The sequence below is a fragment of the Acipenser ruthenus genome, unplaced genomic scaffold (genome assembly GCF_902713425.1).
Source record: "Acipenser ruthenus unplaced genomic scaffold, fAciRut3.2 maternal haplotype, whole genome shotgun sequence".
Taxonomy (NCBI): domain Eukaryota; kingdom Metazoa; phylum Chordata; class Actinopteri; order Acipenseriformes; family Acipenseridae; genus Acipenser; species Acipenser ruthenus.
Window position 1 is genome coordinate 28,940 of NW_026708301.1, and position 13,418 is coordinate 42,357.

A 13,418-nucleotide genomic window follows, 5' to 3' on the forward strand; every position below is an offset into this window, starting at 1 on the left:
TGATAGTTTGTTTCAAACTTTTTGTGCCAAGTAATCATACACATAAAACAGTAGGCTACAGTATTTTAATTAAAGAATAAACCATTTTAGCCAGAACTCTAACTTATTCTAATAAATTAAACTTTGTTTTATAATATAAAGCAGAAATGCTGTTAACATATGGTATTTTTAACAGTATTTGCGTTTTTATCATTTATATTCTGAGGTGAAATTAAATATTTAAGCTATTTATTACCCAACCTGTGACATAAAATATACAATATTGTAGCCTACGCTGGTCAGACAGTTGGTTTCGAACTTCAGCCCCGTGTCATCAGCTGCAGATGTGGGCAGGACCAGATTTCAGAACACGAAAAAATAAGGGGAGTTTTAGGACTGTACCAGTAACATCTATTACACACATTATAGGGTGTTACATACTGTCCTATATAAAATGTGGTGTCTGTTCACACTGAGAAAAATCTGCTTCACATCGGCACTGTGCCTCCACTGAACCACCTTGAGAGTGTCGCTGCATTTACCAGCATTTCCCATTGACACTGAAAGTGATTCCGCATCAGTGCCGCCACAGACACTGTGATTTGCTTCAGTGTAGACAAGTATGCAAAATGAACCTGGATGCTAATGTGGAGCCCTGCTATCTGTTCTCAGCCTCTCAGTCACATTGTGGCCATCACTCAGTGTAGAATGACAATGTCACAGCTAGTCAGTCACTCACCTGCTGGACTGCACTCTGAATGTGAGCTCTCGTCGTCCTGTCCACCTCCTTGCGTGCTGTTGGGAGAGCCTTCCTCTCCAGAGCCTTGCTTTCTCACATAGATTCTTTCCAGCACCACGCTACACTCCCGCAGGTGTACCGGACCCAGCTCAGTGGGGGCTGCTTTCAAGTCTTCGGATTCTTCCTTCCCTGGTTTCAAGAGTACCTCCTCTTTCAGGGGCTCCAGTTTAATACGCACCATTTCCAGCACCTCTTCTTTCATAGGAACTGGTTCTTCTGTCTGGGAGATCTCCAGTTCGTTGCGCTCAGCTTTAATTCCAGACACCACTGGCTTGATGCTGTCACAGGGCGTCTCACAGAGCTCCTGTTTAATGGGGAGGGAAGCCAGTCCAGTGAACTCCAGTCTAATGGGGACCAGTTCAAGTTTAGGGAGCTCCTCTTTAATCGGGACAGATTCCATCTTCACATTGTCCAAGGCATCAAACGTGGTTCTGCTTGGTAACTGTCAGAAAACAAAAGAAAAAAAGATTAAGGGCTGGTTTCATATCTGATTAGCACTAATCACCGTGTTTGTGGCGGCACTGATGTGGAATCACTTTCAGTGTCAATGGGACATGCTGGTAAAATGCAGAGACTCTTTATTCTGTCACTGACCCGTCTCTCGAGGTGGTTCAGTGGCGGCACAGTACCGGTTCTGAAGCAGATGTTTCTCAGTGTAAACTGCAATGCCACAACAGACACTGCATTTTACACAGAACAGTACGTAACACCCTATTATATTTGTAATGGACGTTAATGGTACAGTCCTAAAAAAACATTTTTTTGTGTTTTGAAATAGGGTTCAACCCATCTGCAGCAGGGAGCCGAAGTTCAAAACAAACAAACTGCAGTGTACAAAAATGAGGGTCGATAGAATAAAAGAAGTCATTTTTAAATTACTAAATGATGCTTTAATCATGTCAGACTTTGTGTAGATCAACTTATTTAAAAATGGATTGATTTGATCGATTGCTCAAAGTAGGTGTTAATCCCCAGGGATCCTAGAAATCTGTTTATAACAGAATACTGTGGAAAAATGCGCAATTTGCATTTTGGCAGAGAATTTGTATTTTTTACATTTTGTGAAGAATGCAAAGAACATCTATGAACCCCACCAACTGAATGAGTTGTAAATGTTTTAATGTAAGCACCAGTGACACTTCTGCAATGTGCACATCATCACCCTGTTGTGTTTGATCAACCGCTACACCTACACTCTACAAGAAGCCTGGGAAAGTACTGGATGCACTTCATTCATCCCGTGGGGATAAAATAAAATAAGGGTTTTGGAGGTTGCCTGTGCTTTGAAGTTTCGGTTAGGATTGTTAGGATTATGGTAAATTATAAAAAAAAAAAAATCATGTGATGAACGAATAGCAACTGCCCACCAGCATCGAGTATGTGAGACCTCAGCCCCCCTCAGGCAAAGTCAGCATTTTAAAAGGGGGCTCAACCCCCCCTGTGTTTTGAGACATGTCAGGGCATCCCTGCTGATCACAAATGAAAAGAAAAATGGTTTCACATTACTAGCGTGAAATACATTGAAAGCACTTAGATCAAAATACCTATACAGTTTGTATACACAGCAATGCAGTCGAATACATTTGCCTAGAGATTTATTGGTAGAGAACTTCTGACAGATATATCTTATAGTCAGTCTGACATACATAACCAACCCATAAATAATTCTTTAAAAAAGAAAATCTTATAACTGCTGTGACTACATTTTCACCATTCTGGTTGTGGTCACGTTCATGGGTTCTTTGTTAAAGATCACTTAACTCTGTTATTTTACGGTCAAAACTACAGATATATATCTATAGATAGATCTAGAGCTACAATCAGCAGAGTTCAAGTGAGATTTTGGTCCATCATCTTGGGTGATGATAAGAACACGAGAGAGTACACATAGTTCTATATATGTCTCTGGAGGGGTTCCAGTTTAGTAATACACACCATTTCCAGCACCTCTTCATTCACAGGAAGGGGTTCTTCTGTCTGGGAGATCTCCAATTCATTGCGCTCAGCTTTAATCCCAGACACCTCCGACTTGATGCTGTCAGATGGCATCTCACAGAGCTTCTGTTTAATGGGGAGGGAAGACAGTCCAGAGAACTCCAGTCTAATGGGGACCAGTTCAAGTTTAGGGAGCTCCTCTTTAATCGGGACTGATTCCATCTTTAAACTGTCGCAGTATCAAATGGGGTTCTGCTCGGTAGCTGCCAAAAATAAAAAAAAAGAAAGATTATAAGTCCTGTCAAAGAGGTTTAAGTGGGGGCTCCTGACAGGCACACCCAGTAAAAGCGCTCGCCCGAGTGCAGTGGATTTGTATTTCACTTTCAGACTCCAGAAACTTAAAAATACCAGAATTATTCTGATCTGACTCTTAAGGTGGATTTCACTTTTAAATCGCCACAAAACATGAAGATGTTTAGTTTAAATTACTGATTGCGCGTGCGTCTATTAAAAAACACTCCTGCAAATTCGGCGATTTTTCGGTTTAACCCTGAAGCAGAAATCGTGTTAACCATTGACACACACACACACACACACACACACACACACACACACACACACACACACACACACACACACACACACACACACACACACACACACACACACACATATATATTAAACATGGATTACATTGTCAATGTGTAGTTTATACTAACGTGATAATGTTTCAGAAAATGCGGAAACATTTGACTACATGATGTATTCACACACAAACAGGAAACAGGCTGCTCTCGTACAAGCAGTGTTATAAATTATGGGGTTTCCACAAACGATTAGACTCACACTGTGTATTACTTCTAAATGAACACACTTTATTGAAAATCACACATCCGGTACAACGAACTCCGCTCTTCCCAGAATCCCGCTCTCCAACATCTTCCTACCAGACCCCATCTCCCTGTAACAAAGGTTCCCACCGAGTAAGCGCTACAATTCATTGAATCACCAGACTGTTACATTTGCTTAGTTGCAGGTTAGTAATATTACGAAAGCACACAATTACTTTAATTGCTTGTTCTTATATCACTGACCAATATAAATCCAGGATTTTATGAAATGGTTAACAACTCACCCGCTACTAATCTTCAAAACTCAAACCCGCCGCAAATCTTGTGCTTTAAAATGATGCGTCTGGTTCAGTTGAGTTTTTGGAAACCAAGCTTGTTCTGGGGGCAGAACGAATGCTTTGCTTCTGATTGGTTACTTGCGACTCTAAAATGTTTAATGGAACATTTGATTGGCCAGATTATGTGACAAAAAGTTGGTGGGGAAAGACTGGGAAAAATTTAGGTGTGTCTGACTTTGCGGTTAGAACTACCCACTGAAATGCATAGAATTATATAAAATATTGTATAGAAGAACAGAGGCTGTATCAAACTACCGATATATATATATATTTTTTTTAATTTTGCAAGATTCGTACATATACAATATTTTAATACCAGTGTTTCCAAAGATGGTTTATTCAAGTTTTTCATGGCAATGCAGTGTTGGTGATACAGAATGAGACTTGAGTTTAAAATATGTCTGCCTTGAGCAAGTGCAGGTCTGTGTCCCTCCTGACCGAATCATCTGACGAGCATAAACAAATAACCACTAAACCTACTGCTGCCCCTCGTCAGCGGAGTCCAATGACACATCTAGCCCTTTATCATTCATTACACAATACAACTGAGATCGGCTGTTTTAATAACGGTGTGTGGATTTCATTTCTGCTTCTTTACGTGTTTGTTTTCCCTTCAGTATAATGTTTGCTTTTCAGGTTGTGTGTGTGTGTGTGTGTGTGCGTGTGTGTGTGTGTCGTTTTATGGCCGTGCATATGCGTTTCTTATTTTTTATTTGTTCTTACCCCGTGGTCAGTTTTGGTGTCGTTTAAATTTGGTATTTAGGCTACTGAAAGAACAATACAGACGAGAATCTTGTTTGAAGTTTGTCCGACCACCTGCAATTATCGAAATAAATAAAGTAATATGTAAATATTGGAATGAATAAATAAATACGTATGGGAATAAATACATTTATGTCGATATTTATGAATTCATTCATTCATTTTAAGCAATGCTTTTTTTCTCGTGTAGCACTATTCCGGTATTAGTTACTATGAAACATACTAAACCACCACAGCTTTCCGCTTACGGCCATACCACCTTGAGAACGCCCGATCTCGTCTGATCTCGGAAGCTAAGCAAGGTCGGGCCTGGTTAGTACTTGGATGGGAGACCGCCTGGGAATACCAGGTGCTGTAAGCTTTTCTACCTACAGCTTGAAAGGGGGCGCTATTTCCCCACATATTTCGAATAATATTCTCACACTTGCTCCAACTAGAAAAAAAATTACATTTTATTTTAACATTTAACATGAAACTTTTAAAATAAGTAAATGATATGAACTCAATCCATCCTGCCCTTTTCCCATGTGTGTGTTCGAGTTTGTTAAAACATAAAAAATTACATTATTTTTCAGTTTGATAAATAGATATTGTTGTTGAATTACGTGATTTCAAAGACATTGAGATTCAATGTATTATCAGTATATCAGCCTATATATGTACAGTAAAATGGTACATGCATATTTAAATATGCTTTTCTATTTTCTAGCTGCCATGAAAACTTACTGGTGTTCCTTAAAAAGAAAAAGCAACAAATCCAACATTTGGAACAGACGGCATCTTGAGGAGAGAAGAAGAAAGTCAATAAGAAATGTAAGTGGTTTTACTATACGGTTGCAATTAAGGACAAATATTTTAACACATTGAAATGGTCTTTGTTATTGTTAACTTTTTCTTAACTAAAATTTTGAAAGATAAAAGTCAAACCATGAGGTAAAATATTACGAATTAACAAATTGTCTTAAGAATTGTATAATTGTTGATGTAGACCTGACTTGGAACCTTAAAAGTTTTGCTGAATGTATCGGACACTACTTCAAAAATTCCACATTGTATTGGACAGGATTAAGCAATATGAAAATGTCAGACGCATGGAGAGGTGTCATTCAATAGTTGAAATGCTTTGTAAAAGAAAATGTCAAAATGAAATTTGTTTATTGCTAATTTCTCCAGAAACTACAACGTCGTCTCCAAGTCCTGTCAACAGCTGAGAACAGTAGTTAGGCCCAGGCGATGGGCATCACCAGCATTTAAAGAGGTGAAGAAACACCTTGACTTACAATCCAGGCCGAGAAGCCCACAGGCAAAACCACCCAAAAATTGGGTCATACTTAATTAGAGAGCATCCTGAATTTGAATCAGCCTGGATTACTCGGGAGAACTGAGCAGTATTCACTCAAATATGTCATGATAACAAAAAACTCCAAGTCCCATAAGCAAGTTGATAACTCCTCAGCTCCAAGCTAGTGCCACTGGAAGCAAACTCTGTCACTTGTTTCTCTAGATCTAACTCCGGACAATGCAAAATTGAAGAAACATGGCAGTTTGATTACAACATAATTTATCATTTTTTGTTGACCCTTGCAAGGTCATAGGTCGAAGGAGAAATAAAAAAAAAATAACAACCATAGTTTCTGCACTCAGCATGTCAGAAAAACCCCAGGTAATTTATTCTAGTAAAATCTGCACTGGTTGAGTTGGTATTGAATGACCCATATATTAACATGGTGTGCACCTCAAATAGATGGAAGATTGGGTGTTTTAGTTTTCTTTTTCTAACTTGGATTATAACTTATAATAATAAAAATGATGTTATCTCAATTTCAGACACATTTTTAAATGAGGAACTCAGAAGTCCCTGAATGAATTTTTATTTTTTATTCAGGATCAGCACATCAGCGTTATTAAAGTCAGTTTATTCTTTATTGTCTTGCCTCCTGTGTCATCCTTGTTACCCACCTGGTCTCCTTCATTCCTTATGTGTGCAGCAGCTCCCTGGCACACATGTCTCAACACTTATGGGCCAGTTCATTCTGAACAGGCAGATTTCTAATGCCCCTCCTAGAGAGCAGGAAAGCACTGAGAGGCTAAACATAAAACTACTGGAAGGATAATCTAACTGTACTGTGAGTCATCCAACCCTATCAAGTCCCACCTGTGTTCACAGCTCAGATCTCATAGAACTGTCTGTGACACTTATTGAAACACAAGTGCAGCGCTTAGAACACATATACAAATAGAACTAATCCACTCTTCTATTAAACTGTGAATTTAGTGTTTGATTGAATCCCTCTCTGGAAACAGGCAGCAGTGCCCTGCCAAGCTGCACACACTGCCATCACTCACACTGACCACAAGAGGGAGCCAGAGCACTACTGCTGCCCCATACTGTAACACAGTAATAAAACAATTGAAATAGGCAGCAGCAGTGAGCTCCCAAGTCAGTCCAGTTCTTCCGTTGTTAACACAAGGCTCCTCACACCCAGTAATCTAAACACTCCAGTGTGGTCTGTGTCTGGAGGAAGGAGCTGCTCACTGTGGTGTAGTTTACATGTATGTGTCACGGGTAGGGTGTCCACGGTAACCTGTATGATACCAAGAGATTTTGTCGACTACGCCACCTTGGGTTTGGGAAGGACAAGGACCTTTGTGGCCGAGAGGAAAAGGACCTTTTTGCCCCACGCGGCTTGGCAATTTTGAGTGAGTATTTAGGGTGCTGGCCTAAATCTTCTATGGCGCTGGTTTGTGGACTGACCACGACCTGCGTTCGGTTACCTGCTGGTGTGCCCTGAGGGCGATGCCTTAGGTCACCCAGTGGAGCTGTGGGGACTGGGACTGTTCGTGTGACAGTCCGAGTCTGGGGAGCTCGCCAGCGGCTCGACCTACCCCATGCAGAGGCAAGGGGAGGGAGCAATGCAGCCACCTGACTGGATGCCTCGCGTTCCTGGTGAGATCTTTGCAAAATCTCCTCCACTGCTGTCCCAAACGTATGACCTGGGGATATCGGCGCATCAAGCAGCGCAGCCTTATCCGCATCAGGTACCCTGGCTTGAGACAGCCATAGCTGCCTACGAGCCACCACTAAGCTAGCCAGGCTCCAGCCAAGGGCTTGCCCTTGGAGACCGGAGACTTGCAGCAGTGTGCTGGACAGGAGGCGCAGCTCCGTGGCCACAGGCCCGGGGAGTGGGGCTTCACGCAATACACCATCTAAATACGTGGTCAGCACACTAGCTGTATTAGCCAAGCGAGTTGCCTGCGCTTCTGCTGTGTAGGCTCGCTTCAAATGTGTCTCCGTCACCCTGCATTGGGGGTTCGGGCACGCCGGGTCTTTAATAAGACCACCCACTGGCGGGGCCTTAACCAAGGCTGCAATGGTGGAGTCTACCAGGAGGCGAGCGATGCGGCCTGCTTCAGCACACTGAGTCCCGCGGCCGGGTGGTCCCAGGAGGAGTGTGCCTGCTCCAAAAAATCTGGGAAGGCCGGGAACCTCTGGGGGCGGGGAGCCAGCACCTGCGTCCGGAAAACGGACCAGCATGGTTCTGATGCTGGCGTCCAAGGGAGCTGCAGGAAAGCTGCAGCACGTCCCACGAGTGCCGAAATGGAGCTGGACAGCGGGGTGGTACTGGCTTCTGAGACACTCTCAGAACCAGGCTCTTCTTCACCAGAGTCTCAACCAGCTCCACATAGTTTTCGGCCTTGTGATTGCCCAGGAAGCCCCGAACCACTGCGACAAAGCTGTTCCAAGCCGCTTTCTCCTTACTAGTGAGCTTCTTGGGGAATTCATTGCACTCCAGGATCTTCTTTATCTGTGGTCCGACGAAGACACCGGCTTTGACCTTTGCCTCAGACAGCTTAGGGAAGAAGTCTTGAAGGTATTTGAAGGCTGCCGACTCCTTATCTAGAGCTCTGACAAATTGTTTCATAAGGCCCAATTTGATGTGCAGTGGTGGCATCAGCACCTTCCGAGGGTCCACCAGTGGCTCCCACTTGACATTGTTCCTCCCCACAGAGAACTCGGTCCGCTGTGGCCAGTCCCGCCTGTAGTAGTGCGTCTTGGTGTCCTTGCTGTCCCAAAGGCAAAGATAGCAGGGAAACTTGGTAAAACCGCCTTGGAGACCCATCAGGAATGCCACCATTTTGAAGTCTCCTATGACCTTGATGCCATCTCAAAAAAATGCAGATATGTATCCACTTAGGCAGCTGGAACTAAACTGAACTGGTGGGCTTAAGGCCCCTGTATTTATACTACTATTTATATTACTGGAAAGTTCTAGAAAGTTCTAGAAGTTACTCCAAGTTTACTCAGCACTGAATCTATCTGGAATGTTCTGGAAAATAGGTCAATTTCAAAATATCACTGTCCTGGTCACAAAAGCAAAGTTTGTGGGGAATAATAGCCATTTTCTATACTGGGGCATAAGCAATTAGGAAATAACACTTACTACCCAGGAACCAAAAAAAATAAATAAATAAATAAATTGTTAGACGGTGTTATCATTGAATTTCTGCAAGTGTGTCACGTGATACTAGTTTCGTGTTGTTTGTATACTCTTGTATACAACAGCATTTATTTACTTTAACAACATAGAACAGCATAAACATTCTGCATGGACAGATGTGATCGCACAGTTTCGTTTTTCTAAAGCTGGTAAAGGATTTACTCGTGACTTAGGGCAGTACATGTGCTTATTAGAGTGACTGTATTTTGTTTATGACTGTAAGTCGCCCTGGATAAGGGCGTCTGCTAAGAAATAAACAAATAAATAAATAAATAAATAAATAAATAATAATAATAATAATAATAATAATAATAATAATAATAATGATAATAATAATAATACTTACAGCGCATCGACTCCAACAACACCGGTGTAAAAGAAACCCATGAGTGTGTGTGTGTGTGTAAACATGTGTTTGCCTCTGCAGAAATGCAGAAGTACAACTGCAATACGCAGGGAAATGCATAACCGTTATCTAAGAAAACAATGTGAAACAACTTATTTGGAATCAGGTTAACAACGCGAATGTAGATGCATTTATTGAAATGTTCTTTAATCAGCAACACTGTGCAGGGAATGCGACTCAGCAGTTTGGTGGTTAACACGCGCTCACAGACACGGCTCAGTGGTGGGCGGGTCTAATGTGTGCGCGCTCTTCTTTGCTGGCTTCTTTTTCAATCAGGTCCGGTCTGCGTGTATGTAATAGAACCTCAGCCCTCGTTTCAAGTATTGTGTTATTTTTATAATACGGATCTAGAATATGTCTGGAAGAGGCAAAGGTGGTAAAGGACTCGGGAAAGGAGGCGCCAAGCGGCATCGCAAAGTGCTCCGTGATAACATCCAGGGCATCACCAAGCCCGCTATCCGCCGCCTGGCTCGCCGCGGAGGAGTGAAGCGAATCTCCGGGCTGATCTATGAAGAGACCCGCGGGGTGTTGAAGGTTTTCCTGGAGAATGTGATCCGGGATGCCGTCACCTACACTGAGCACGCCAAGAGAAAGACCGTCACCGCTATGGATGTGGTGTACGCTCTGAAGCGTCAGGGTCGCACTCTGTACGGATTCGGAGGTTAAGGATATTCATCGGCTGCATTTGAACACAAAGGCTCTTTTCAGAGCCACCCACAATATCAAGCACGAGTTTAAATCCGTTTACTAATCATTCACTTTCTACAACCTCAGGAGATGCTCTTTGGGTTAGGGTGTTAGTTATAGATTTATGTATGTTGTTTATATATGTATCTGCGTAAACTCTGAATTCCAATGACGTGTGTATGTATAATATGCGTTTTGGGAGTTATTTTGTTTAAAGAAAGTCTGCATTAATAAAGTACGGATAATGTATTAACGAGCTAATTTAAGTAAGGTAGTATGTTGATGTAAACTAGGGAAAGAGGTATTGTTCTAAACTTGAACAGTCTTAAGCAAAAACACCGCTGCTTCACTTTAATATTAACAAACTGCTGATACCGCAGAACTAGCGGTGTGTTCACTGGAAACCCCTTCCAGCTCTCCTAACAGGAGGCTGCCTGTCACCGGGGGAATGCGCTGCTCAGATGCGCGGGATTATACAGCGGGGGTCGAGGCCGAGTGGGTAAGACGATGGACTGGGAATCCATTGGAGTCTCACCGCGCAGGTTCCAATCCTGCAGACAAAGTGTAAATATCCATTTTGTATTATTCCGTACCATTGTATAATCTCAATGAAACCATAGATAGGATGTCTATGAAGGTTTTCATGTCGGCAAAAATCTGAGCCTGTGTTACTGAACCTCATCCCGAGGATACTCGAGTTAAAACAGGCACGGTGGTCTAAAAATCTTCAGCGATATTTCGGTTATTTGTACTTTGGGGGGGGGATGTTTTAATCAAACTGTTTTATAATGTAAATAAATTATTGGAACATATAATTTAAATTGGTATCATTGCAGATATAACTACCTTTACACAATGTAAACAAACTGGACAGTCAACAATATCGACTTTCTAGTTAACTGGTGCCCAGAACTCTAAACTGTAAACTAAAACCTAGGAATTATAACAACTCGAACACGACTGTAGGGCAGTGTGGTTTTAAACACTTCTAAACGGTTACATTTTGTTACAGCTGTCTTCCAATTTAAAAATGCGCGCCAAGAGGAAACAAGACAAACCGCAGAAGAACAGCGCCAAACCAGAAACAGCGGGCAGGGAATGATACAACCAATCAGAGGCATGCAATAAGATTCTGCACGCCCTCATCCACTATGACGTCTTTTAACATTCTAACTAGTATTGCACCGTTCTGTCCAATCACGAATGAGCCGGTGTGTATAATAGCAGGAGAGCGGCCGCGCATTTATTGTTGTGATATTCTGAACTACAGTGAAGATGTCTGGAAGAGGAAAGACTGGCGGTAAAGCCCGTGCTAAAGCAAAGACTCGCTCCTCCAGGGCAGGATTGCAGTTCCCAGTCGGTCGTGTTCACAGGCTACTGCGGAAGGGAAACTATGCCCAGCGTGTGGGCGCTGGAGCCCCGGTCTATCTGGCCGCTGTGCTCGAGTACCTGACTGCTGAAATACTGGAACTGGCCGGGAACGCCGCCCGGGACAACAAGAAAACCAGAATCATCCCACGTCACCTGCAGCTCGCTGTCCGCAACGACGAGGAGCTCAACAAGCTGATGGGAGGCGTCACCATCGCTCAGGGTGGAGTGCTGCCCAACATCCAGGCCGTGCTGCTGCCCAAGAAAACCGAGAAGCCAGCCAAGAAATAAATCACTCGGACGCCGCTTTTACATCTTATAAACCCCCAAAGGCTCTTTTAAGAGCCACCCACTTTTCTATAAAAGCGCATCGAATCGGTTTATTTTTATTGTCTGAAAAATACTGAATGGTGAGAATTGAAGCAATAGTTAGTTTGTATTTGTGTGTGGCAGTGCAGCGCTGCCATGTCTGTTTGGAGCGATATCAAACACACGCCTCGCCTCAGCGCGTGTAGATCACGTTCCCACATTAATGCCACGTTCTTTACAAAGAGACAATCTGATACAATATCAATTGACTGCTTTACTTTGTTTTCGATCGAGCTACCTTGAAACATGCTTCCAGTTTGAAATCCACCCCCTCCCGTGTTTGTGTTTTATTGCGGGCATATGTATTTTCCGTGTTTTGTTTTTTGTTTGTTTGTTTTCAGTCTGATTATAGTTTTTGAATTGGGCTATTTTCTTTAGTGTTAAGGGTACATGCTTGGTTTATGTATTTTCTCTCGCCATAAATAACTATTGCTTGCCTATTGTTGAGCGTTTCTCCGTTACAATTTTGAACCCAGACTGCTTAATCTGAATGGAATGCATTTCTTATACTGGGGATAAGCAATGTTGTCCTGAATGACTGACTATACTGTATTTATTTAAAAAAGGCGCCAACAGCTCCGAAACAATAACTGCTTAACAGAATGCGCGCGCGCAGAATTCAAATGTTCCAATCAATCATTGAGAGTCTGGAATATAGCCAATGAGGAACAGAGACCCGCCCTTCAGATCTCATAGCCTATCAGAGTAGCTCAGTTCCTATATAGTCTCTGGTATCGGCTGCTTGTGCCATTTACAGTTTTTTTTAATACTGTGTAGTAGAGTTTGAAAATGGCAAGAACTAAGCAGACTGCGCGTAAGTCCACCGGTGGAAAGGCGCCCAGGAAACAGCTTGCTACCAAGGCTGCTCGAAAGAGCGCCCCCGCTACCGGCGGCGTGAAGAAACCTCACCGTTACAGACCTGGCACTGTGGCTCTGAGGGAGATCCGCCGTTATCAGAAATCCACCGAGTTGTTGATCCGCAAACTGCCCTTCCAGCGGCTCGTCTGAGAAATCGCTCAGGATTTCAAGACCGACCTGCGCTTCCAGAGCTCCGCTGTGATGGCGCTGCAGGAGGCTAGCGAGGCTTACCTGGTCGGGCTCTTTGAGGACACCAACCTGTGTGCCATTCACGCCAAGAGAGTCACCATCATGCCCAAAGACATCCAGCTGGCCCGCCGAATCCGAGGGGAACGCGCTTAAACTGCAAAACCCTTAAAATACAGCGAAACTCAAAGGCTCTTCTAAGAGCCACCCACTTCTCTGAAAGTGTTATATTCCAATTTTAAATAAACAGCTGTAGTTTACACGGTAAGTGTTATATGTGTAAGTTTCGCAATTGGAACATGTTAACATTATATTATGAGCGCGTTTCGCTTTTCCTTCCCAATGTTGTGTTTCTTTTAAACCATCAAATCTATAGATGGA

General features: G+C 42.8%; 2 protein-coding genes, 1 non-coding gene and 1 pseudogene across 6 annotated transcripts; 3 read left to right on the forward strand and 1 right to left on the reverse strand.

Annotated features, from left to right (window-relative positions):
• Window positions 1–597: 597 nt before the first annotated feature.
• On the reverse strand, window positions 598–3,864 carry LOC131730561 (uncharacterized). 4 transcript variants are annotated; one of them, XM_059020709.1, is made up of 3 exons: window positions 3,849–3,864; window positions 2,714–2,976; window positions 598–1,220 (listed from the first exon to the last, which is right to left on the reverse strand). In XM_059020709.1, exons 2-3 carry the CDS (start codon window positions 2,933–2,935, stop codon window positions 711–713), a joined length of 732 nt encoding a protein of 243 aa, XP_058876692.1. In that variant the 5' UTR covers window positions 2,936–2,976; window positions 3,849–3,864; the 3' UTR covers window positions 598–710. The 4 variants fall into 4 exon arrangements, with proteins under 4 accessions (XP_058876692.1, XP_058876691.1, XP_058876690.1 ...); XM_059020708.1 differs by lacking the exon at window positions 3,849–3,864 and adding an exon at window positions 3,588–3,823; XM_059020707.1 differs by lacking the exon at window positions 3,849–3,864 and adding an exon at window positions 3,560–3,823.
• A 1,042-nt stretch (window positions 3,865–4,906) lies between these two features.
• Window positions 4,907–5,025, forward strand: LOC131730565 (5S ribosomal RNA). The gene has a single exon (XR_009324101.1). It is a non-coding gene; the product is annotated as a 5S ribosomal RNA (ribosomal RNA).
• Window positions 5,026–11,371: 6,346 nt separating this feature from the next.
• Window positions 11,372–11,976, forward strand: LOC131730557 (histone H2A-like). The gene has a single exon (XM_059020702.1). The coding sequence runs from the start codon at window positions 11,532–11,534 to the stop codon at window positions 11,913–11,915; it is 384 nt and encodes a 127-aa protein (XP_058876685.1). The 5' UTR covers window positions 11,372–11,531; the 3' UTR covers window positions 11,916–11,976.
• Window positions 11,977–12,394: 418 nt separating this feature from the next.
• LOC131730556 (histone H3-like) lies at window positions 12,395–13,243 on the forward strand (annotated as a pseudogene).
• Window positions 13,244–13,418: the final 175 nt, after the last annotated feature.

What these genes read in the sequence shown, in the direction of transcription:
- LOC131730561 (XM_059020709.1), bottom strand. Translation starts at nt 2,935, where the DNA reads ATGGAATCAGTCCCGATTAAAGAGGAGCTCCCTAAACTTGAACTGGTC. An exon ending in ATGAAGAGGTGCTGGAAATG is followed by an intron (nt 1,221 to 2,713) that starts GTGTGTATTACT and finishes GTTTTCTGACAG; the next exon opens with TTACCAAGCAGAACCACGTT.
- LOC131730557 (XM_059020702.1), top strand. Translation starts at nt 11,532, where the DNA reads ATGTCTGGAAGAGGAAAGACTGGCGGTAAAGCCCGTGCTAAAGCAAAG.